Raw genomic sequence first — 26,758 nt, 5'->3', positions numbered from 1 at the left:
CAAAAAAACAAACCAACCACTATATCCTCCAAAATGTGTAATACGAAATATTAAACACTATCGAAGAAACGAACAAAAATATTAATTTAACGAATCAATCATCAAATCAATAATATGAATAATATTTTACCAAACAAATCACTAAATTTAAGGACGAGCCCCCACATTTGTTACGGCCGGCTCAAAGCTGTGACAAATGTAAAGGAGGACATAGTCAGGTTGGTACGTTGCAACAAAAGATATTTATTAATGTAAATATAAAGCATAAAATAAGGAATAAACAAACCCAATATTGGCCCTGTCAAACACACAGATGGTTTAAGTGTTAGACAGAACCAAATAACCCAATTATAACATAAAAATAAGTTTAGCTAAACCAAAACCAAACAAGCAGGAGAACAGGCCCCACAACAAACAGCATTGAGACTTTATAGAGAAGGAACAGGTGTAAGCAATTCTGTTGACGTGCCCTCAAGCCACGCCCACTGACCGGTCTTAGTGGAAGTAACGAGGGACTCGTCACACTATTTAGCGCCATTTTTAAAAGTACAACAAAAATTGTTCATGACACTTGCTACAGTGTTTTTACACAAAAATCATTAGCTTCACATGTCTGCTGGAAGATTTAAGTGGATGTATTTTTATGTGGCATCTTTATACACAGAATTGGAGTCTGCAGACCAGGGGCGGAGTGGGACCCAAAAATCTACCGGGGAATTTCATAGACCACCAGCCCTCTGTGGTCAAAAAAAAAAAGAAATGCTGAAATCTAAAATTACAATAAAATGACTGCAAAAAACATGAAATACCAAGTGTAATAATTATTATTTAAAAGATCTTAAAGTCAACAGTTCCCTAGTTTTAGGTAAGCTAAAGCTTACTTTGGTTGCAAAGCAGTTGCTTATAAAATTATTAAGCCTGTTTGGAGACAGATATTTTATGTGACAAAATGTCAGTCATCGTGTGATAACGAAAATATAACGAGGCTAACTTACGTGTTCTGAGCAGGTGTTGTCAGTGAACAGGCTGTAAACTGTTGGCTAAGTTACAGACACTCGTGAAAAACTGATGCTGGTTATCTGGGAAACATTCTCTAACAGCAGTCAAGTTGTCATTGTTTGTGTCAAAGTTGTGCATTTGTTGTAACATTAAAACAGAAGATCAGACTTACTCTGTGCTGCTCAAAGTAATGCTCGGAGCTCCATTCCTCTGTGGGTGTGCGAGGCTATGCTTTTTTATTGGTTGTTGCGTTAAATCTTACCCAGATACAACAGTCCTATTTTCTGATTGGCTATTGTGTAGCCTGTTTCTTTATTTTTTGATTGGCTGATAGAACTCCAGGGGAGACGGGCTTGATAGAGAGAGCGGTGCGGCCAGATACATTTTGAGCGCTGAAGCATATTAAATATATGAAAAATAGTTTTTAGTGTGGCCGGAGTGCATGACTAAAGACTGAAAGCACGACTATTATCAGACCAGCCCTTGCAGCCTTAAAACACTACCGGCCCACCGGGAAAAGTCCCGACTCTCCCGATTGCCACTCCGCCACTGCTGCAGACATTTTGTGCTCCTAAGTTGTTAATGAAAAATCGGAGATGCATTGTATATATACCATAAAGACATAAGTTTATATGCTGGTATTTACATTTTGTGTGCGTGAAGTGTGAGTCCTCAACATGGAGGTCAACATTTTTAATAGTACAAGAATTCTAATGTGAGTGCTCTACAAACACAATTAAAATATTTATTGATACAGTATGTTTTCAGTTGAAAATTTAGCCAGGCTGTTTTTTTGTGTGGAGGTTTTAGAAGTTTCAGAATAAAGAGAATACACAGGTCTGTCTTTGTGAATGCTTTAATTCAAGAAAAGTACAAAGAAAAGCAATTTGAAGGCAAAATTTCACAACTTTTCTGGCTATACTTAAGCTGTTTGAATGGATTAGCTGAGCTACATTTTTGTTTATGATATGTAAGGGCTTAATGTGAGGGGTTCTACAGCTCTACCTGCTTTTCATGAGAGCTCTTAAAGCCAAATAGATCGGAGTTATTCCGAGCTAATTCTAGCTTCCACAAGTCCTTAACTAAAATACCATTTCTTGAGGTAAAAATGTTAGCAAGATGGGAAGCCATTGGAGAAGGTTTGTAATTACCACACTGTTTGCCCTGTAGACTGGGTGCACATTGCACTTCATAGGTGAAAAAGAAAGTGCCATATTTAAAGATACAGGTGTCAGTAACAACACCTCTCCGAAGAGCAAATGAGCATTCACCAAGGAGATCGCTGTTCCAGTTACTGTCTGCATCATATACTTCAAAGATTAGTTGATTAGCCATATTGATCTTAATGGTACCAAACTCAAATGTTTCTGGCCAACGTGGATTGTCATTATTATTAATGATCTCAGTGCGTTTGATTTGTTTATCATATGTGACTGATACAACACCATCTGTTTGATCCAACATATCTCCATATAATCCTTTGGCGTAGAGTTTGTAGACTTTCAGTGTGGCAAGTCCTTTTTGAACTGGACAGCAATTAGACTTTATCACTCGACTGGGGTTACAAACACAAACACATCGATCTCTAGCACTGCACTTCCTGCTGATGGTACAAGATTCTGAACAAACCTTCTTAAGAGAGTTTTTATTAATGTAGTCCTCAACAGCTTTCTTAAGTCCATTCCTGACAGGATCTCTTTCACTCAGTATTAAATGAAGGGGTTTGAGAGTGTAGTGCACAATGTCAGGGAGGGTCTTCAAAGACTCGAGCCACTTATTAAGGGAGTTCGGGTGTGACGAACCAGAAAACAGCAAATCTTCTCCATTTATGTTTCCTCCAATAATCTCTGTTTGGCGTTCACTGAAAATGTTGCTGAACTTTTGACCTGTACCCATCTTCTTTTTCTTTTCATTACAAAAATGTGTTTCTGCTGCCACATTTACTCCTTTGATTATTCCAGAGGCTTCCACATCCAAACAGTCTTTCACTGCAGTATCTGTGAGTCCACTCATTGTTGCCTGACAGGTTTTGATGGCTGTTATGGCTTTCATTTTTCCTCCTAACTTCACATCTGTGATATAATGGGTACCAAATCTGCTGATCAATTTACGGTAGGCAGGGAGATGATAGGATTTAGGGAGAGATTTGACTGCTTCAAGAAACTCCTGATGAAGAGGTGGTTTTTCGGCTACCTGGTAACTGCAAAAACATGTTTATATTCTGTTAGGTTAAATCTATTCTTGAATGACATACATGAGGAATAAAGCTCTCATTATTGTATCACCTGTAGAAGCTGCATGCAACTTCATGTTTGGTAAAACTGTATTTGTCATCTTTTGATTTTGTCATTGCAAATTGTGCTTCTCTTGAATGGGTGCCACCAACTGATCCTCCAACTAACTTCACATTTAGACCAAGTTTCCAGCTGGATGAAAGCGCTGATGATGAATCATTGACCAGTGATTCACTTGATTCAAAGATCCGACTGGAGACTTTCTTTGAACACTTTGGCAAGGTCCTCCAGAATACAACTGCTGCTGGTAACTTCTGTTTCACTCCATTCAAGTATTGATTTTCCATCAGTTTACAGGTGCCGTTTCCTAAATCCCAGTTTTCCGTGTCGATCACGTAAGAACCTTTTCGCTCCATGGTCACAAAATCAAATCCCTCTCCACCAAGATTGTGCCCTGGAACAAAGCGAGCATCTTCACACTCTTTTGTTGTGCCCAATTCATCTTCTCCACAAATGGTCATGAGAAGCAAAGCACAGAAAATAAGCATCCAAAACTGCCACATGATCTGTTAGGAAAAGTGCATAAGGTTATAACGAACTACTATTATCGGTTATATTATAAAGATTGTTGTTTAATGTTTATATATATATTTTCCTACCATTACATCCAGAGCTCAGAAGAGAAAACAGCTTGTATGACAGTCTAACCTTGTATTTATGCGGGTTGTGGTTGTAAGTGACAAAGGTCTGTGGTGTATTAATAGGCAAAGAACTATCAAAAAAAAAAAAAAAAATGGCTATGACGTGGTTTATTCTCTTTGTAATTATAGCTATGCTTATGTACAGTCAGATTTAAACACTACAACTTAATTTTAAAACATGTGCCATATCTCATCATCTCTGTTCATTACTCCCCTCTGGTAAACATTATCGGAGCATCACTTCCCACACAACACGTCTTAAAGGAATAGTCTACTCATTTTCAATATTAAAATATGTTATTACCTTAACAAAGAATTGTTGATACATCCCTCTATCATCTGTGTGCGTGCACGTAAGCGCTGGAGCGCGCTGCGACGCTTCGATAGCATTTAGCTTAGCCCCATTCATTCAATGGTACCATTTAGAGATAAAGTTAGAAGTAACCAAATACATCAACGTTTTTCCTATTTAAGACGAGTAGTTATACGAGCAAGTTTGGTGGTACAAAATAAAACGTATCGCTTTTCTAAGCGGATTTAAAAGAGGAACTATATTGTATGGCGTAATAGCACTTTTGGGAGTGCTTCGACTCGCCTGAAAAGTCCGCTCCCCTTCTCCCTCTAATAATGGGAGAGGGAGGGTATTACTGCGCTGAGTCGAAGTACTCCCAAAAGTGCTATTACGCCATAAAATATAGTTCCTCTTTTAAATCCGCTTAGAAAAGCGCTACGTTTTATTTTGTACCACCAAACTTGCTTGTATAACTACTCGTCTTAAATAGGAAAAACGTTGATGTATTTGGTCACTTCTAACTTTATCTCTAAATGGTACCATTGAATGAATGGGGCTAAGCTAAATGCTATCGAAGCGTCGCAGCGCGCTCCAGCGCTTACGTGCACGCACACAGATGATAGAGGGATGTATCAACAATTCTTAGTTAAGGTAATAACATATTGTAATATTGAAAATGAGTAGACTATTCCTTTAAGGACAGTTTTTTCCCCAGGCTATCAGATTATTGAATGGTCAGTGACTTGAACTCATTAATATTTTAATATAATTCCTCAGTGATTTGAACTCTTGAACATTTTAGTATTATTGCTAGTGTCATCATTATGGTATTCCTATGTATTACAGCTTTTAAAATTTATATTTTATAGTGACTAAATGCATTTCTTATGTTTGTACATGTTTCAGGTCTTACATGCATGAATGCTGTCTTTTTCGTGTATGCAGTCTTTATGTATGTATGTATGTATGTGGTATGGTTCTCCCCACCCCTTATATTATTTAGTAGGGATGCACGATAAGAGAAAATTTGACCGATACCGATAACCGATAATTAAGTCATCTTAATAGCCGATACCGATACAGATACCGATAACCAGTAAGTGCAATTTTTTACATTATAATTTTCGAAATAACTTTCAGATTGTGCTCCTACGAGAATAAAAAAAAATCCAAGATGAAAGCACTGATGAAACTGATATTTTAGTGTTCTGGCACAACTATAACAGCAAACATTAGTACTCCTTGACTCTTCCACTTTTTATTTTTTGTGTAATACACCACAATACTTAGTAACAGAAAGGGTTTAACAGTACTATGGTTTATCTGCAATTAAATTACTTTAATTTGAAGTTTTTGTATAACAAACAAGAAATTAATCCATCCCCCCTTTAGTGCATGAGGATGAGCCCAAGCTTGCAAGCTCACAGTCCTGCATGGCCTTGATGATATTGCGTGCATTATCCCGAAGGACAACATGCGCTCTGTCTTTTGTTATACTCCACCGTTCTAACATTGCTTCAAAAGCTTCGCATATCATTGCCCCGGTATGCGATCCGGAGCACTCCTGTGCGTGCAGCAGAACTTTCTGCATGTTAAAATGTTCATCCAACCACTGAGCCGTTAAACTAAGCATACTCACCGGACTAACATCAGATGTCCAGATGTCCGTGGTGAAACTTATGTGTAGTCCTTTTTAATCGGTCAAATTATGAATGTGTGTGGCGACTGACTCATACAAAGCAGGGAGGGAAACATCAGAGAAGAAGCGGCGGCTTGGAAGGGTGTAACGTGGCTCCAAATGCTGTACTAATCCGCGAAAACCCAGATCCTCTACTACAGAGAAAGGTTGGTCGTCGAGGACTATAAACTTGATCACTGTGTCGTTTATAGCTTTTGCCTTTTCGCTGTCTCTGGAAAACTTTTTAGCATTGTCAAATGCTCGCTGAATGGGTACAGTGACGCTCGGTGTTTTAGCCTCCGCGCTATTAACTTTAGCTGCAGCTGCTTCGTATTCTTTTAGTACATCTTCGCCGCGATGACGACCTCTCAAGTGCGATATAAGATTGGATGTGTTGAAACATGACGAATTTTTTTCTCCTCTCGGAACCCTTGCTGAACATTTTTTGCAAATAGCAAAAGCATTGTCCTCCACTGCCACCGAGAAAAACTTCCAGACCGGCGAAGACATGTTTGTTTACAGATGATGACGTGGTAAGCGCGACAGTTGAGCGCATAATGAGCGCGACAGTTTGAGGTGTAGTCAGTTCCGGAAAGAGGATAAAGCAGACAGATTTATTGATTTACCAGCAATCGTACTGTATCGGATGTAGTTATCGGATTTCAGTTGTTTATCGGATCGATAAAAATGACGTCATTCCCGCCCATATCTGCCGATAATTTATCTGTCCGATAAATATCGTGCATCCCTATCATTTATTGCTTATTTTGTGTTTTTAAACTTCCCCTTTTACCCCTTGTCACAAGCATTTCACTTTATTACAAAGTATATGTGACAATTAAATTAAACTGAAACTGATATATGGTAAACTTTGTGCATGTCTCATTTGTGCATTATATATTCAGTTATATTTAGTGCAGAATAACACCCAAAGCACCATCCTTAGAGAGCTCTATTAATAAAACTTGCAAATGAATGTCAAATGTCATTTCAGAGTGCAGAAACAGTTATGTTTAGGAGTGGCAGTTTGCAGGAAATGTAAGCTAACAAACACAATCTGTATCATCAGCTTTTCTTAATAGATCACAATATTCCCTGTTGAAAAAACCAGCAAACCAGCAAGACCAGCATATGTTGTGTTTTGTTGCTGGTTTGCTAGTGAACACAAGCTAAACCAGCATCAGCACCAGCATTAGCACCAGCTAAACCAGCACCAAATTAGCACCAGCATATGTTGTGTTTTGGTGCTGGTATGCTGCTGACCACCAGCTAAATCAGCATAGACCAGCATAATTCCCATGCTGGTCCATGCTGGTTTGATGCTGTTTTTTTCAGCAGGGTTGATATTAGAGAGAGAGAGAGAGAGAGAGAGAGAGAGAGAGAGAGAGAGAGAGAGAGAGAGAGAGAAAGAGAGAGAGAGAGAGAGAGAGAGAGAGAGAGAGAGATAATAGCAATGTCAAAGGATACTTTTTAATCTACTGCCAGCAAGGCCAAAAGTTTGAGAACCACTGAGGTAAAAGCCCTCGTGTTGCCATTGTCTGTTGTCTAGCTTAAGGGATAGTTCACCCCAGAGTGAAAATTTGCTTATAAATCACAGAATAAAATGAATATTATGAATATTATGAGTTTTTTTCCCTTGTTTGCGCATTTACAAACAACACAGCCCAGACAGCAGACGACTCTGGGCCGGACCTGCACCGGATCAGCGCCAGAGCTGTTGACTTCGGCGCAGATCCGGAGCGGATCCGGCCCAGAGTCGTCTGCTGTCTGGGAAATTATACCCATTTTACGCAGTCTACATTTGACATATAAACCATGTCTTCATTGACCTAAATAAATTTTTTTTTTACAGTTGTAATCATATCATACTTTTGAAGTGAATAGAGGGTATTGACATCACTTTTCCAAGTGACCACGCGAGAGCTTGCCCGGTTGAGTGGCAAAACGTGCAACAAAATGTTTGGTTTTCATATCGGTTGCTGCAAAAATGCCAATAAAACTGACTGTTATCAGCTTAAATTAAATTTAGTTGGACTTGATAGCAGAGGTGACAATACTTAGTTACATTAGTTACATTTTCCAAGCATCTGTGCTTTATTAGGATGTTTGTATTGTATTGCACTACATTCTAAAGCATAGAATCATACTGTGTATTCTTTCATTCAATTCAATTCAATTTTATTTATATAGTGCTTTTCACAATAGTTAATTGTTTCAAACCAGCTTTACATTAATAGATGTATGAAAAGCATAGAAAAACGAGCATAGTAATAATGTAACGTATACAGTAAAGTAGTAAGTTAAGCCAAAGGTGGCAAACTCTCCAGGGAATGAAAAAAACCCCTAGGAGAAAAACCCTCCTGGCTAGTCCAGGGGGAAAACTCCTAGGAGGGGAAAAACCCTTGAGAGAGATGCATATATATTTGTATATATAAATACTATCGGGATATGGGAATGGGTAAGCGAATTAAACTGGTTCCGCCGGTGGTCGCTGGTCAGGCATCGTCTGGGCATCTCGTAGAAGGATGGTCAGTAGATCAATGGTGTGATGACCTTCACGGTTGCAGGAACTGGGTCTGTCTGTCCTCGGGGTCAAGGACAAGACAGGGAGAGAGAAACAGAATCCTATTAGCGTAGGGGCTGTTCACATGTAATGCAAGTGTCATACAGTAAAGTGGTTTAAGACAGGCTAACTATTGCGGCATTAGTATATTCCCCAATATGAGGTATGTAAGTGCTTTGTTCTAGACAAACGAACTATTGCAGGATAAGTACATTTACTGGACATTTTATGTGAATGCTTTGTTAAAGAATGTCTTAAGTTTAGTTTTAAATTGATTGACTCTGTCTGATACTCGAACATTATTTGGTAAATCATTCCAGAGCTTAGGGGCTAAGTAGGAGAAGGATCTACCACCTTTAGACACTTTTGAAATTCTAGGGATAATTAAGTGGGCAGAATTTTGTGATCGCAGTGTACGTGATGGATTGTATTCTGACAGTAATTCTTTAATATACGAGGGTGCTAGGCCATTTAAGGCTTTGTAGGTGATTAGTAAGGAAAGATTAGGAAAGGGCCTAAAACTGATCCCTGTGGTACACCGTATTTAACCGGGAAGCGATATGACTCTTTCTCATTTACATAAACAAAGTGATATTGATTGGTTAGATACGATCTAAACCAGGTTAATGCCTGACCCAACCCATTCTCACCAAAAAGCGTACAAATGACACGCAGTGTGATTATCGTGCAATTGTCATGGTCCTGTCAGACATCCGTGCTAGATGTAGGTCTGAGTGCATCTGACAGGACCGTGGCAGTATCATGTTCTGTGTGGGGACATGTGGGATCACATTCTGTGTGTGGCTGCCACATGTTCCCGGTGTCTTGTTGCTGTCGTGATCTTGCCGGAGACACGTCGCCCGCCGGCGCAGCCGGAGACACGTCGCCCGCCGGCGCAGCCGGAGACACGTCGCCCGCCGGCGCAGCCGGAGACACGTCGCCCGCCGGCGCAGCCGGAGACACGTCGCCCGCCGGCGCAGCCGGAGACACGTCGCCCGCCGGCGCAGCCGGAGACACGTCGCCCGCCGGCGCAGCCGGAGACACGTCGCCCGCCGGCGCAGCCGGAGACACGTCACCCGCCGGCGCAGCCGGAGACACATCACCGGTCGGCTTTTCAGCCGCGGGACCCTAAGACTCATGTGCCCCATGGACATTTTGTTTCCCCTGTTTTTTCCCCACCTCCCCTTCATCATATTTTGTTTTTGTTAAATCACCCCAATCCTTTTGTCACCTATGTTTGTTTACCTCTGTTGTTCGTTGTATTGTTGTCGTGGTTGTCTTCTGTTGTGCAGTCTTTCGTTCCTCGTGTTTAATGTTTTTGTTTGTTTTTGTTTGTGACGTCTTGTATCCGTCTTTTAAGTGGGGGGTACTGTCATGGTCCTGTCGGACATCCGTGCTAGATGTAGGTCTGAGTGCATCTGACAGGACCGTGGCAGTATCATGTTCTGTGTGGGGACATGTGGGATCACATTCTGTGTGTGGCTGCCACATGTTCCCGGTGTCTTGTTGCTGTCGTGATCTTGCCAGACCTTAGTGTAGATCAGGTCTATGTTCTGTGGGCAAGGTCAGGGCAGCAGGGTGTGTACGTGGGAACACGTGTGTTCACATCATATCTGTGTGACACGTGTTCCCAGTGTTTTGTGGCTGTCATGGTCTTGCCTGACCTTGGTTATTATCCAGAGGGCAGGACCAGGGCAGCATTGTTTTATGTGGGAATACGTGTGTATTCACATCTTATCTGTGTAACACGTATTCCCAGTGTCTTGTCACTTTTACCCTACTCCCTTATGTAATCATGTCTTAAGTGATTAATTATGTTCACCTGTTCCCCATTGATGTGGTGTCTTTATAATGCCCTTGTGTTCTCTGTGTGGTGTGCGTGCGTTGTTTGATGTCTGTTGTTACAGTGTTCATGTTCCAGTTTTCATTCGAGTGTTCTCGTATTCTGTTTATTTTGTGTTACAACACAGTGTTTATGTTTCCTTCTGTTTTTACCCCCTCGTGGGTGTTTTAGTTTCTGGTAATAAATAGTTATATTTTCATACATCTTGCGTTTGGGTTCATCTTTTATTATTTTCCATTATCCGGTTTACACGTACCGTGACAGCAATAGATACGCCAAATTCCGATTTTGCGTGATTATGATACGCCAGTCCTTCCCATTCACTTATATGGCGAATCGTTTCGTGACGTTTTATTTATTGTTTTCTCATTTGTTTTCTGTTTTTTTACGATTTTCGCTTGGGTTTAGGGTTAGAACAACTTTTTGTTATATAAAAATGACATCCTAACCCAAAACCCAACTCTAACCCCAACTCCAAGCGACCATGGCTTAAATATAGATAAAAACATAGAGAAACCTGTATATTAAATAACCTGCTTAAATAAATGTGAAATCTAACCCTAAACCCAAGCGAAAATGGTTTAAAAAACAGAAAACAAATGAGAAAACAATAAATAAAACGTCACGAAACGATTCGCCATATAAGTGAATGGGAAGGACTGGCGTATCATATGCACGCAAAATCAGAATTTGGCGTATCTATTGCACGATAATCACACAGCGTGTAATTTGTACGATCTTGGTGAGAACGAGTTGCCTGACCACTGATGCCAACATAGTTTTCTAGTCTATTAAGTTAGATTCTGTGATCTACAGTATTATGTCAAAGGCTGCACTAAGGTCTAGTAATATAAGGATTGAGATTTCACCACGATCGGATGTTAAAAGGAGGTCATTTTTAACTCTAAGCAATGCTGTCTCTGTGCTATGGTGGGGCCTGAATCCTGATTGGAACTTTTCATATGTACTATTATTCACTATGAATGTGCGTAGCTGGCTTGCCACTACTTTTTCTAATATTTTAGAAAGAAAAGGTAGGTTTGAGATTGGTCTAAAGTTATTAAGGTCTCCCTGGTCAAGGTTTGGTTTTTTAATGAGTGGTCTAATAACTGCTAGTTTGAAAGCTGTTGGAACGTATCCTAATTCTAGCGATGAGTTAAAGATATTTAGTACTGGGTCTGAGACTACAGGAAATACCTCTTTAAGTAATTTTGTGGGAACGGGGTCCAATATACAGGATGATGATTTAGATGATGTTACTAATTTAGAGAGCTCTTCTATTTTAGTAGGTTTAAATGAGTCAAGATGTTCGTATGGTAATCTTGTGTTAAATGTAGGGGAGAGCGGGGTATGTTGTCACACTTTTCACACTGTCTAACATTTACTGAGCACCATACATCAAAATGGTATAAATCTCATACCAAATGAAAGAAGGAAGTCTTGGGCACATATGTTGTATTCATAACATCTTTATATCTTATCTCATTACAGAGTTGTAGACTGTTGAATAGTGACTGTGCACTTGTGACAATTTGCCCCATCGGAGGGTAAGTTGTCACACTAGGGCGGGTAAGTTGTCACACTAGATTATCTAAAAATAAGAACACAACTACTTAATTGTGAATATTGATTTTAATTTTTAAACTCAAACCAAACTGGAAATATAAACATCCGTGCCTGGAGAATCTGGAAAAACAATTATTTCAATCCAAATAATGCACATTTCAATTAAGTGGCAAGACCACTTTACTTTGAACTTTGGTTCAAATGTTCTATGGCTTTCACATAAAACCAGATAACTGAATGGAACGCTGCAGATAACTTGCTTAACTTAACATGTTTAACCTCTGAACAAAACAGATGCCCTGTATGACTAATAGGACTCATCTCCAGAATCACAATTCTGACACACATAAATTGCCTGGCCTGAGGTGCAAGCATCATGGGCCCAATTGTTGCATTTTACACATTTTACCCAGGTCTCCTTTGGACGACTCTTTGAAAATGGCTCTACACAGACGAGGCAGAAGCACTCTTCATCATCTGATGATGACTCTTGCATGATTTTTCTTCTTTTAGCTGCCTTGTTTTTCATAGGTCCAGATTTCTGCTTCCCTTTCTTTTGAAACAGCTTTTTGCTAGATTGAGGCTTATTCTTTTCTATATCATGTTTTCTGAGCATGTTCGATGTGTTTGTTTGTACAGGGGCAAGTTGTCAGATGTGACGACTTGCCCCAAAGTCATTGAGACAACTTGCCCCATACTTACTTGTGTGCTAATGTTGTCTAAATCTCAAGTTTAGCTCATCATATCACTTTAGCTAAAGTATCAAAAGACACTTTACGGTCTCCTCTATTTTGTGCAAAATAATCATTTTAAACATTCACACCTAACAAAGTTGTATTGCATAAAATGTAAAGTGATTTTTTTTAACTTTTTAAGCAGAAAAATAAGAAAATTGTGCTAACCTCAGATTACAGTGATCTTGACCACATGTGAACAGGAAGTTCACTATAGAAGAAGAAGTCACATAAAGTGGCTATTTGATTTTTGAGATAGAGCCTCTAGTGTTGGAGTTATTAACAGTGTGACAACTTACCCGTGTGACAACTTACCCCGCTCTCCCCTACTATTGGGTAGAGTGGTGGCTGCTTGCGTAGCTTCTATGTTTTCCCTAATAACCATAATTTTGTTAGTAAAGAAGTTAATGAAGTCATTAATATTGTGTTGGAGTTTACTATTGGTTTCTTTTTGTTCTTTGTCTCTAGTCAGTTTCGCAACTGTGCTAAATAGGAAACGAGGGTTGTTATGATTTGCTTTAATAAGCGTACAGAGATAGGTAGATCTGGTGGTTTTTAAAGCCTTTCTGTAGTGTTGAATGCTCTCTTTCCATGCTGCATGCCATACCTCTAACTTTGTGCTTCGGTAGTTTCGTTCCATTTTTCTAGCTACTTTTTTAAGGGCTGCAGTATGATGGTCATACCATGGAGCTGGCGTTTTTTCTTTGATTCTCTTTTTTCAAATGGGAGCAACGGCATCCAGCGTGCTTGAACAAACGTTGTTCAAGTTTTCTATTACAATATCCAGATCTTCACGGTTATCTGCTACATGTTTAATTTGAGACTGGTCTGGAAGAGTCCTAATAAAGCTATCTTTAGTGGTAGAAATTATTATTATTATTAATCTGTAGCATGTTGTAGACTGAGCTGTCCTATCTAGAAGTATCGTGTAGGACACAAGGCAATGGTCTGAAACTGCATCGCTTTGGGGTAATATTTTGATGTCATTAATATTGAGTCCGAGTGACAGAATTAAGTCTAATGTCTGCTTACGAGTATGCGTGGGCCCTGACACGTTTTGTCTAATGCTGAGAGAATGTAGAACATCCATAAACGCATGTCCTAATGCATCTTTTGGGTTATCCACATGGATATTAAAATCACCAACGATAAGAGCTTTATCTACAGTGACTGTAAGCTCAGACAGGAAATCTGCTATTTCTTTAAGAAAATCTGTGTGGTGGCCCGGAAGCCTGTAGATGGTAGCTAAAACGAACGAAAGCTGTTTGTTGTTAAAATCGTTTATTTCCATATTTAACAGTATTATTTCAAATGAATAAAATTTTTGTTCGGATTTATGGTTTACTTTAAATATTTTGTTGTATATTGTAGCTACACCACCCCATCTCCCCTTTAATCGAGGTTCATGTTTATAATAGAAGTCTTATAGGGTGTATTCGTTTAAACTAATGTAGTCATCTGCTTTAAGACAGGTCTCTGTTAAACAGAGTGCATCTAAGTTTTGGTCAGTAATTATTTCATTGATAATAGGTTCTTTATTGGTAAGCGATCTAATGTTAAGAAGGCCGAATTTTAATATTTGAGTTTCATCTGTTAATGTATTGTGTTCTAATTTTATGTTAATAAGATTTGTACGAGACGAGGTAAACGATGCTCTGTATTTTTTTGTTCGAGGAACAGACACAGTCGAAATGTGTTGATACTGGTAAAAAAGGCTCTATGTGCTGGGATATATGTGATCTTGACATGTCAAGGCAGCTAACAGACGGATGGGTAAGCCGATCTGTCTGTTTCCTGACCTGGGCCCTGTTTAATATTACATATTAACATTTATTTAATATCTAATTACATTTAAATTTTGTACTTTTACTTAAGTAAAAGTACTACGTTAATGTACTTAAATATTAAATGTAAAACAAAAACGTATTATTTGAAATGTAATAGAGAAAAAATTATGATAATATGCTTTGGAATGTATGTTTTCCAAAGAATAACATGGATCAAATACTTGAAAAATACTTTTGAGTAGAAAGAAAACCAACTTATCAACCCACCTGTGGTCTGTGGACGTTGGCATGAACGATCAATTTACTTTTCCTTTCAGTGTTTTTTGGCAGTCTGTAAAACGATAGCTCCGAATTTTTGTTAATCTGTTAATACAGTCTATCCCACAACAGCTTTTTACCATTTCGACACGTTTACACCGTGTTTACGCCGATGTCACGCTGTACTCAAATGCTGCCGCTCTGTCTTTTGCCACTCAGTGGGCGTAACGGTGACGTCATGTGCATACCTTCTATATGCACAGTATGATGACGCACAATGCATTCAGGGTCAAATGTTATTTTCTTTTTAATTTTAAGCTTCCACAAATGTTGCAGAGTTTGCTTGAGTTAGCGTTAATTTCAACGTTTACAAAAACACAAAATTCCAAAAGAACTGTTTTACAATATTGTGTATACAATACATACTGTAGTGATGCTGATCTCTTTAAATATATTTGTTTTAACTCTGGTCATATAAATCTAATTCTTTTGTATGTACAGATTCTACAAATCAAAAATAATAATTATGTTATGTTAACAAAATATGTGGTGCTTTGACTGTATCTGCATTTTGCTATGTTGATGTGTTCAGGGCGGGACCCTTATTAACCGTGTGAAGTATTGTATGCCCGAATTACAACAACTTCCGTTTTCATGATGAAACATCACACTTTGCCAGGCCACCACGGACACGCCCTTTTACGAAAATTCAGATCTATCCAATTTATCATTGCAAAGTCCTTAAGATCTTTTTGACCAAATAAGATGATGATGTAATTACATTTCTATGAGCAGTCAATCACAGTGCAAAACCTTACAATTTATGCTGCCAGCAGGTGGCGCTATGACTGTCTCTGAAAATTGCCATGTTAATGTGTTCAGGCCAGGACTCTTATCAAGCATGTGAAGCGTGGGTCACACTGGACATTGTATGCCTGAGTTAGAACAACATCCTGTTTCATGGCGAAGGCGCCGAAATTAGACAGGCCGCCACAGACACACCCTTGAATGAAGATCTCCCCATTTAGCATTGCAAAGGCATTTAGATGACACATATGATTCAAGATCCATTTCATACCTGTATGTTAAACGTAGCGGGGGGTGGGGGGGTGGTTTGCTCTCTTGAATTTTGTAGGTGGCTTTATAGAGCCACAAAAATGTGATTAATTTCACCATACTTTGTCTCGTCACCATGGACACGCCCCTAAATGAAAAGTCAAGATCTTCGCCATTTATCAACACAACAGGCCTTAAGATTGGAGAGACCAAGTATGATGTTTTTATGGTTAAATCTCTAAGAGCAGTGAATCACAGCGTAAAACATCATATTTCCTGTTGCGTCTAGGTGGCACTATAACTTTAAGTGAATAATTCCATGTTAATGTGTTCAGGCCAAGACCCTTATCAAACATGTGAAGTGTGGGGCAGATTGGACATTTTATACCTGAGTTAGAACAACTTACTGTTTCTTGGCGAAAAACGCAGAAATTTGGAAGGCCGCCACGGACACACTCTTCAACGAAAAGTCAAGATCTCCGCATTTTAGCATAGCAAAGACACAGAGCAAAAGATGACACAGATCAAATTTGAAGATGATTTGATAAAATCTCTAGGAGGAGTTTGTTAAAGTGAATGAAATCACAGATTAAAAATGGCAGACTTCCTGTGGGATATACAGCTTGGTTCAAAGGGACTTTTTTGTAGGTCTTGGGGTCATAGTTGACATTTTGCAGGTGGCGCTATCGAGTCATTTCTTCACGCCCACTTCTGACGCCTATACCACATGTAAACTTTTGTCACTTCTGACGTGTGTGCAAAGTTTTATGAGTTTCAAGCATGTTTAGGCCCTCAAAAATGTGATTCATTTCGGAAAAGATAAAGAAGAAACTGAGCAAAAACAATAGGGCTTTGCACTCCTCGGTGCTCAGGCCCTAATTAGACATAAATATAACAAAACACTCAACTAATACAGCGTTATGCGGAACAGTTTAGTCGGTTATCTAACTGCTGTATTGTAGCTGACACCCTTGTTTTTTTTGCTTGTTTCTGATGTCTTCCTTTCTCATTTTGAAACTGAAATGGGGGAATTTCATGTAGGGTTGCTTACAAATTCACCAGGTCCTTCAGGGTTTTCTTATTGTCATACCTACAATAAAAACAAGATCCTTCCTCATGTTCCACTGTGACCTTTGACCTTCCTTGTGCTTGGCTGTTTCAGCTGTCAGTTAGAAAATCTAAAAGATCAACAGCACCTTCATTAGTTTTCTTAACTCATGACAGAAGTTTTATTTTTTGGGAAACTATCGCTTTAAAGCAACACTATGTAGGTTTTTTACCTTTTAATAATGTTTCTAAAATTATTTCAGTGATAGAACAACTTTTAACTGGACAAATTGTACTGTTGCTGCAACCTGAGCAGCCTCCTAGCTGCTACAAGCACACTCTGAAAGTGGCGGTGGAGGGTAGGAAACACATCCCCGCCCCTCCCCCTGCCTGCAGAAGAGTGTCTGATACCAGGCACTGTTGCGCTTTTCAACCACATGGGGGAGCTGTAAGTCATTTTTACATGGAAACTACATAGTGCTGCTTTAAGATGTAGTACGCTATGTGATTATTTAGCTCAATTATTTTGTTACCTATTTGCGCTTAACATGGCTTTGTACAGTAAATGCATTTATACACATTTAAAAAATATATAAACTACACATTGAACTATGAACAATATTAGGTTTTCACTGTAAACACATTTTTAAATAGTTTGTAGAATTATTGTCTGTGAACTTTCCTTTATAAAACGATTATTAAAATGCTTTTTGAAAAGAGTTAAATGTTTTGCAAAGTCTGGCAGCCTTCTAGAAGTAACATTTTAATGAGCAATGAAACTGTATTCAACACTTTCTGTTCTTGTGGAAACAGGAAACAGTATGTGTGATGTATGTTTTCTTAGCATTTAAAAATTGGATCAATATGTAATTTAAAGGTCCCGTTCTTCCTGATACCATTTTTCAAACTTTAGTTAGTGTGTAATGTTGCTGTTAGAGCATAAATAATACCTGCAAAATAATAAAGCTCAAAGTTCATTGCCAAGCGTTATATTTTCTTTAACGGAAGTCCCCTTTCAAAGCCTTCACTTATAAAACGAATGTGTTAAAATAACACATCTTGGGTCTAGTTAAGGACAACACATCTAATGTGTTGTCCTTAACTTAACACATCTCTGTGTTATTTTTGTAACAACACACTTTGTGTTGTTTTAATACATCTTGTTTTGTCCCTTTTATTAATTTGAACTTAAATACAAAGTTGAACTGAAATACAAGTTGTTACCTAGCAATATTAAAAATCATCATCTAGATGTCGAAAAAAAGACGATTATCGTTCATTACAGCCCGAATGGGTGGATCAATTTGCATTTGTGAAAAAGACGGGGTCCCTAGTGTGTATCATTTGCAATAAACATATTGCGTTGCTCATAAAGTCAAATGTTAAGAAACATTTTGATACGCACCATGCAGCATTTGCTGCAAAATATCCTGATGGGGAATGCAGGAAAAAAGCTTGCGCTGAACTTCAGCGGAAAATAGAAACCGAACAGCATGGATTAACAAAGGCATGAATCTGAATTCTGCGAGCTTTGCTAGCGCTCTGGAGATTGTACGGAGTGGGAAACCATTTACAGATGAAGCCTACATTAAGTGTTGCTTGCTCAGTGTGGCTAAAGAACTGTTTAATAACTCCCAAAAAATTATCCAAAAATTCAAAGACATGCATTTGTCCGCAAGAGCTGTTCATTGTGAACTTCATTGTGGCCCGAGCTTTGAATGATCGCCATTCAAGGCCCTGTTGGATGAAGTGGGGAGTAGTTATCCAGGCTGCTACGTTGGTCAAATCAAATCAAAACCAACCTGCGCTCAAGGTTAACGGATGAAAGCCTGAATGCCAGCATGAAGCTGAATCTCACCAGTTACGAACCCAACTACAAAGCACTCAGCAAAATGATGCAGCAACAGAAATCTCATTCATGTAATTAGGGTGCAATGCACTTCTTGTTAATCACTTGTTTATGATGCCAGTTTCTCAATTTCAATTGTGGTCTCTTAGTAGTGTTAGTAACCAGCACTGTCAGTGAACAAAATATAGTGCTTTTATGTAGTATTGTGTATAGTAGCCCACAGATAGCTTGAGTGTCACTGAGTGAAAAACACAGCGTTGTTGCCACCTAATGGTTTTGTATATAACTACCAGAACTACTACCAGTGCAAGTCGTATATTACTGCTGTTGTTGTTACATAAAAAGTTATTTCTAATACATGACTGTAAACTTTTCTGTGTCTCTTTTGAAAAGTTTTGTGGCAAAATATTTTGTTTGTTTGGCTCTTCTAGGTAAAAAGGTACGACCCCTGCCTAATGATAACAATAAACCACTTTTATTGCTATTTAGCACCATTTTTTAGAGTGATTAGCTTCACTTGTCTGTTTGCAGATTGAAGTGGATGATTTTTAATGTGGCATCTTTACACAGACTTGGGGGCTGCAGACAAACATTTTGTGCTCTTAAGTTGTTGACAAAAGAGATGCATTGTATGAAATATGTAAAGACACAAGTTTATGCTGATTAGTTGTGAAGTCCTCGAAATGGATGTCAACATTTTTTAATGTTGCAAGAATTCAAATGAGAGTGCTCTGCAAACACAATAAAAATATTTATGAATGCATGTTTACAGATTAGGGATGGGCACGAGTACTTGATTGCTCGAGTACTCGAACATGGCATCAATGATCGATCACGAAAACGATGATCATGTGGGTTTATTTATTTATTTTTTGTGGTTATGGCGGCATTTGGATGTCCGGTTAGCATTACAAGCGGCTGTGGTAGTAAAGACTGGGTGTGCGTTTTTGACGTTGTGTTGAGCTTCACAGACCGGCGTACACTCTTAAAAAAATGGTTCTTCAAAGGTTCTGAAACGATGGCAAAGGTTCTATATAGAACCATAGCTTACTGAATTTTTTATTTTAAATTTAATCAGAAATAAATATTTTGAAGCTGCCTCCTGATTATTTTCACCTGTTAAAGCCCTGAAATAATGCTTATGTTACTTTTGCGTTACTTTTGCTTTACAGTTTTTTCTCTGTCATTGTTTTTTATTTTTTTATTTTGATGTCCCCATGAGGAAACAAGCTAATAAATCAAACAGCATGTTGTTTTTTTGAAAATCTAAGGTACAATAAAGTTTTCTGTGATGGTTGGGGTTAGGGTTTGGGGTAGGTAAGGGTTAATAGAATATACAGTTTGTACGGCATAAAATGCATTACGTCTATGGAATGTCCCCACAAAACATGGAAACCAGAGTGTGTGTGTGTGTGTGTGATTTTGGTTAGATGACAGTTGTAGGTTACAGTTTGACAAGAGTTTATGTCACAGAGTGACTTTATGCAGCGAAACCCAAAATGGCGGAAATAGTTCCGCCCAACCATTTTCACTGAAACACCCGGCCAGTTCCAGTAACTCCGGGCAACCTAAATCAAACAATACTGGCTTCAGGTGTGTTTAATAAGCGTGGCGATTGGTGGTTGGGCATTTCAGAGAAGAGGAGGCACATAAATAAGACATCCGGAGAACAGCAAAAGTGAAGTTTGATTCTGACCAACGCTGTGGGTGAGACGGAGTGATTGGTGTGTTTGGAGTGACGTATTAGTGCGGATATTGCAGACTGGGCGAAGTTAAAGCAGAGGATTGGGCTGAAGAACGACAGAGTTAAGTAGTAAAGCATTCCTTTTGAAGTATTTGTGTTGACATATGCTACTTACCTTGAAGAGACTGTGTGTATTGGGAAGTCACCGGAAGTACATTGAGAAGAGGAAGGAATGGAGAATTTGTTGTACTATCGTCCTTGGATACACCAGACCTCGGGAAGAGAGAGGGAAGTATCGGGTGTCAATGAAATTGTGAGTTATGTTGCAAACTTGAATTGGCTGCTGTGAGAAACAAGTAGATGTGCTGTCTCTGTGTTTGATTATACATCTGTTGAGTGCTTGTAGATGCCCGCCCCTGTCTAGGTCTCTTGTCCCGTTGTTTGGAAGAGGGAAGCGAACGGCCTACTCGAGCAGGACATCCCATGGTGTGGCCCCCTACCTCAATCTAGCCACCTTTGTGATACCACCTGTGGGCATGCTAGGCCCAACGTGCAGCAGCCTCAACCTGTACCTCCATCTGCCCACCTCGTCCCAAGCAGAGTGTCCACTAGAGCATTATACTGATAAAGGAAATCTGTGTGTTTGTCTGCTGCCAGTGTGCAGGTCTGAGCTAAGAGCTCTGTGTAGTCGTGGGATTGTTTCACTACGAGTTGGAAGTCAACGTCCAAAGTGGACCTTAGAAGTCTGTCCTAGTGAGGAAGACTAGAAGTTCGCTGTGTGCATATACTTCCTCTCCAGCCGCCTGAGCAATCTGATCTCACGAATTTCCGTGGCATAGTCACGGAATTTTGTGCTCATTTTTCAGTGGCATTCTCACGGATCTCCGCATTTTTCCGTGGCCCTGCTACGGACTGTCTTTTTCCGTAAGGATGTCATTTCATGTAAATCTAACCCTAAACCGAAGCAAAAATGGTTTGAAAACAGGAAAAAGCAGTTAAGCAAACAATCCGTGAGAATGCCACGGAAAAAGACAGTCCGTAGCAGGGCCATGGAAAAATGCGGAGATCCGTGACTATGCCACGGAAAAATGAGCACAAAATTCCGTGACTGTGCCACGGAAATTCGTGAGATCATGTTGGCCTGAGCCTCAAAGAGCTAAAGCCTGACGTCCATCCATCTACGGGTCTGTAAGTTGCCTCTATTTCAGCTAAAGCTTAGCATACTCACCTGTACGCCCAAAGCCCAGTGTGCCTATCTGTATACTCACCTGTACGCCCAAAGCCAAGAGCCCAGTGTACCTCCCTGTATGCTCACCTGTATGCCCAAAACCAAGAGTCCAGTGTACTTTCCTGAATACTCACTTGTACACCTAAAGCCCAGAGCCCAGTGTACCTTCCTGCATACTCACTTGTATGCCTACAGCCCAGAGCCCAGTGTACTTACCTGTATACTCATCTGTACGCATAAAAAAGCCCAGAGGCCAGTGTACCTACCTGTATACTCACCTGTACGTCCAAGACCAGAGCCCAGTGTACCTACCTGTAGACTCACCTGCACGCCCAAAGTCCAGAGCCCCGTGTACCTACCTGACCCAGCTACCTGTGTTCTGTCCCTCTAAGTCCTGGCAGAGAGGCTGTGAAGAAACACGAAGAGGGAGACAACGTTAAGGATATTCAATCCAATTCACGTGTGGACGAAGAAAATAAGGACAGGTTAAAGGTATAGCGGAAGATTTCCGTTTTCCGGGTGGATCATCAAGACTATTGGTCATCCCAGATGTCAATCATTCTGATTATATGTTGACGTATAGCCGTCGTACGTGCTCGCCTCTTTCTGCACATGCGCACTTTCACGTGTATGTGTGTTGTGCTACGGTTTCAACCATTCATTGAAGCTCGCGTTCTCGCTGTTTTTTTTTTCAAAATGTCTGAGGGTCGCAAGAGAAAAAGTGTCTACAATTGTATGACAAGAAGAGAAAGGACTATAAAGAAAGAAACAAGACCAGAATGTTAATGGGAGACTGGCGTGAGCTAAAAGGACAGGTTGTGCTTCCCACGCGAAGTTTCTACTGGAAAGGTTCATTTTGTCATGCTATTTGGAGAAATCCATTTAAAATCACTGCTAGTAAAAGTTGATGTAAGCTATGATTAGCGATGCTAGCCCTGGCACAAGTCACGAACCGCACAGACACGGTAACCATGCCGACAGAAACATGTAAACAGAGCGAAGAGAAGAACTGAGCTCTTGCATGCTCCCTCTCTCTGTCTCGTGCACGCGTTTAACAGGCGTTCCCTCTCGGGAGTGTTGCGTGTGCATTTTTTAAAAAATATCGAGGGGCGGTTCTTTTAAATAATTTGGGAAAATCTTCCGCTATACCTTTAAGACTTACCTGTGGTCCCCGTTTGAGTCAGGAGCGACTCAGAACCATCTAAAGTCCCAGGACTTACTTTTTAAGAATCCCCTTCCCCCCTTCCCTTTTAATATTTAAATAAAGATTGTTATATTTTATTCTGTTCCTCGTCTGTTTGGCCATTGGGGCATTTTGGGATCTCCTCGGGGTGGAAACTGAGGGAGGGGCGTGACTAGGGATGGGAATTGATAAGAATTTAACGATTCCGATTCCATTATCGATGTTGCTTATCGATTCGATTCCTTATCGATTCTCATTGGGTGAGGGAATAAGCACAAATGTGTATGTTTGTATTAACTCGCTTTGAAATCTGTTCAGAAGACACAGAACAGAGTATACACACATTATTAACCTCAGAACAAACTTAAAAGTAGGTGAGCTACTTCTTAAAGTAAAGTCCAGGGACCTATAGCCTAGGGCAGTGTTTCTCAACCAGTAATAATGTGATAGGACTAGGAATTAATTAAACAGAACTAGACTGACATAAAACATGCAACGTTTGGTCATGCATGCATTTGTTATTTTCTTTTGAAAAGACATGATGCTGGACAAAATACAGCAAATTAACCTACCGAAATGCAGAGGCATCTACTGTGGCAAACGGATGCAAATACCACCTTTTTCACTGATCGGCAGAGGTGGAGACTACTTGAGTATTTTGGTTGCATTTTCCAAGCATCTGTGCTTTATCAGAGTGTTGTCTTGGAAAATATTTACTTTACTAAAAAATGTTCACTACATTCTAAAGCATAGAATCATACTGTGTATTCCTTTTATATTGCATATTAAAATTGATTTAATACATAATTACATAAAAATGTGTACTTTTACTTTTCTTGAGTAAAAGTACAAAACATTACTAGATGTTTAATGTACATAAATATTAAATAAACCAAAAACTTGAAATTATGAAATGTAGTGGATTTAAAATGATGATAATATGCTTTAGAATGTATGTTTTAAAAAAAAAAAACACTGATAAAATACAAATACTTGAAAATGTACTTTTAAGTAGAAATACTTAAAGTAGTGTCCGCCTCTACTGCTCGGTGAAATGTGTTTATCCTCGCCTCGGTCATTTTATTCCTCCCTGCCTCTGTAAACGGAGTAGCTAGAGGTGCACGAGAGATACTTTCTGCAGCCTCTGAGCCAGTGTGAGAACCAGCCAGACTCTGGCCGTCATCAATTTGATGGACAATGACAACGGAGATCCGTATAGTAAAAGTTTACACAATGAAATGGCGCTCATATTAACATTAACACATTACCTTCGGCATTAATAGCAGATGGCATCCCGTTAGCTCCGCTGACCGCTGGTGCTTGACTCGCTGGTGTTGTTGTGTAATAGTGTATCAAACGCGACAGTCCTGCAACGCGACCGTATTGTCGTATTTTCACGTCAAATATAAGTTATTGATTCAACTGTTTCAGTGTTTCACGAAGCCTCGCTCTGCCCACCACTAATTATAACCAAACTTTGGATCGTTCTGCCTCGATGCAATGTTTGCTGCGTTCTTAACCAAAACAACACAGCGCGTGTGTGACGTCATGACACATTTGCAACGTACGAGCAGAACCGATAAGCGGAATCGTTAAGCAGGCATTCTAACGATTCAAAGGAATCGATTCACTGGGCACCGGTTCTTAAGAAGAACCGGTTCTCGAATTCCCATCCCTAGGCGTGACTCACGTTAGAGGTGGTCCGCTCCGACCTGTGACATTTAAACCCCATTCACACAGACCTCTGGTCCCAGAAAATACCCGTAAAATTGCCAGACAAGGGTCTGTGTGAACAAAAACTCGTTCCGTTAATCTTCTGGGATCGTTGCCGGAAAGAGGACCTAGTCAGATACACGGGTAACCCTCTGTGTGAACAGAAGCCGCAACAATGCCATAAAGGGCGTGTCGAAGTGAGGACGCGCGCGTCATCATCACAACGCAAGTTATGGTTCAGCTCCTTACAACGAGAGATAACGTGCATATAAACATTCACCACGAGAAATGTTGCAAACTAGATTGAAGCAGTTATCAGGAAATGATACATGAGATGCATAAACAATGACGCACGTGCCGTAGTGAGGACGCGCGTGTCATGGCAACATGAAGTTGGTTCAACTCTTTAAAATGAGGGATTTACAACATTCACGACGAGAAATAGCAGCAAACTGGACTGAAGCAGATATCATGTAAGTTAGCTTATTACTTACTGTGTTGAAACGGAGATCATTCAGCAGCATAAAAGAATATCGCGTCACGTGCTCATTTTAGCTATAATAAACGAAAATACCCGCACGTCATGCTAACAAGATAATATCGTTCAGCTCCTCAAAATGCGGGTTTTAAATGCATATAAACAATCACGATGAGAAATGTCTGAAAACTGTATCAAAGCAGAAATCAGGGAGCTCGTCAAATACTCGTACATTATACGTCACACCCTCACGTGTCTATACGGGAATTATCCGGGATGTGTCTGAACGCTCACACAGATTCCGGAAAAAGACTGTCTGTGTGAACAAACCAAAATCAAACTAATCCCGCAAAATACCCAGACACGTTTTACGTGTATTTTCCGGAATTACTGTGTGAAAAGGGCTTTAGAGTTTGACAAAAGTACAATGTTTTGTTTTACTGTGACTGTACACAAATATAAGCCAACACTTTACAGTTTGAATGATGTCGCATATGAACAAAATATCGGAGTATGTATTGTTTTTACGTTTGCACTGTACAATCGCGCCCCCCCCACACACTCACATCACGTCTCTCTCTAATAGTAGTTGCGCATAATTTTTTTTCACGCAATTTTATTTTTATTTTTATATTGTGTATATTATAATGTGTCTTGCTACTACTGGCATTTACAGGACCTCTTGCTGATGTGAAGGTAACTCTGTCTGTCCCTCATCATGACCAGGCTGTGGATGCTCAGGCTCGTGAATTCAGGCTCACGAATTCCGGGAATCCGTGGACCAATCACGGCTAGTAGGCCGACTCTTCTTCCTCGTTTTTTGACACGTAGCAGCATAAAAGTGATTGTATTAGTGACCCTGCTGTTGGCTGTTCATATTGCTTTTACTTTTTTGCAGACGGCCCGGCGACGGCGCTCCGTTGAACGGCCGTTCTGGACTTTTCCAGAACGCACAGATTGCCAATCCGTTCCTGGCTCTGGCCTGCCATCTCCGTTTCCAATTTAAAACTGTTCCCACTCAGCCACGAATTCTACGTAAGGAATAATTGACGATGGGCCATTGGATTATAGGAAAATAATGCAAATTAATCAAATTAATTTAGCTGAAAGGTAACTTGCATTACTTTTTAAAAAAATAACTAAAATATTAATGTGTACATTTAAAAAGTAATGCGTTACTTTACTCGTTACTTCAGAAAAGTAATATTATTACATAATGCAAGTTACTTGTAATAGCAAAACTCTGAATGAGATGAAGGCATGAATAGCTATCTTGAGATCTAAGGCCTAACCACTACCTGCTTAAAGCCTAAAGGAACACAGCCACTGTTCAATATGCTGTTCATAATATCCAATTCATTAGGGCCAAAAATATCCAGGACTCATTTGAAGAGCCGGGTGGGAATAACATCAACAGATGTTACAAGTGGACCTGGAGAAGGCTTATGCAATATTTGGATGGTGTACCAGCCTTTTAATGATAAAATGTACTATTTAAAGCTCGTATTTGCCTAGTGTATTGTCTTCCTAGAGTGAATTATAAGCTAAAATAGCAAGGACGGTCTGTTAGGCAAGGTCGAATTTTGACTAAGCATGCTTCCCCACCCTATTACAGTTTTATCAGTTGCTAACAAGCATTGTTTAATAATGAAACCACATTTTCAAAACTCTTCACACAGTCAGCGAGGTCTGTGTGAAGAGTCCAGACCAAACTGTGAACCATTTTTCATTGCTTTTAGACAACTCCCTTTTTTTAAATGCATCTTGGAAAGTACCCTCTCTGATTTGCTCTTCTTTGATCTACAATATATTTGCCAACAAATTCAGTTCCAAAGTAGGCCTATCCCTTTTTACTAAATCATGGT

General features: G+C 39.7%; 1 protein-coding gene across 1 annotated transcript; it reads right to left on the bottom strand.

The window, feature by feature from the left end:
• Positions 1–1,845: 1,845 nt before the first annotated feature.
• On the bottom strand, positions 1,846–4,176 carry LOC129454435 (perforin-1). The gene is made up of 2 exons (XM_055218961.2): positions 3,285–4,176; positions 1,846–3,199 (listed from the first exon to the last, which is right to left on the bottom strand). The coding sequence occupies exons 1-2, from the start codon at positions 3,794–3,796 to the stop codon at positions 1,993–1,995; spliced, it is 1,719 nt and encodes a 572-aa protein (XP_055074936.2). The 5' UTR covers positions 3,797–4,176; the 3' UTR covers positions 1,846–1,992.
• Positions 4,177–26,758: the final 22,582 nt, after the last annotated feature.

The sequence above is a fragment of the Misgurnus anguillicaudatus genome, chromosome 20 (assembly GCF_027580225.2).
Source record: "Misgurnus anguillicaudatus chromosome 20, ASM2758022v2, whole genome shotgun sequence".
Taxonomy (NCBI): domain Eukaryota; kingdom Metazoa; phylum Chordata; class Actinopteri; order Cypriniformes; family Cobitidae; genus Misgurnus; species Misgurnus anguillicaudatus.
Note: the sequence above shows the minus strand (reverse complement) of the source record. Positions and strands in the feature narration are given on the sequence as shown.

Bases quoted from the DNA above. Each gene is read 5' to 3' on its own strand.
- LOC129454435 (XM_055218961.2), bottom strand. From the start codon at position 3,796: ATGTGGCAGTTTTGGATGCTTATTTTCTGTGCTTTGCTTCTCATGACC. The intron at 3,200-3,284 runs GTGATACAATAA...ATGTTTTTGCAG, and splicing joins GTTGCATGCAGCTTCTACAG to TTACCAGGTAGCCGAAAAAC.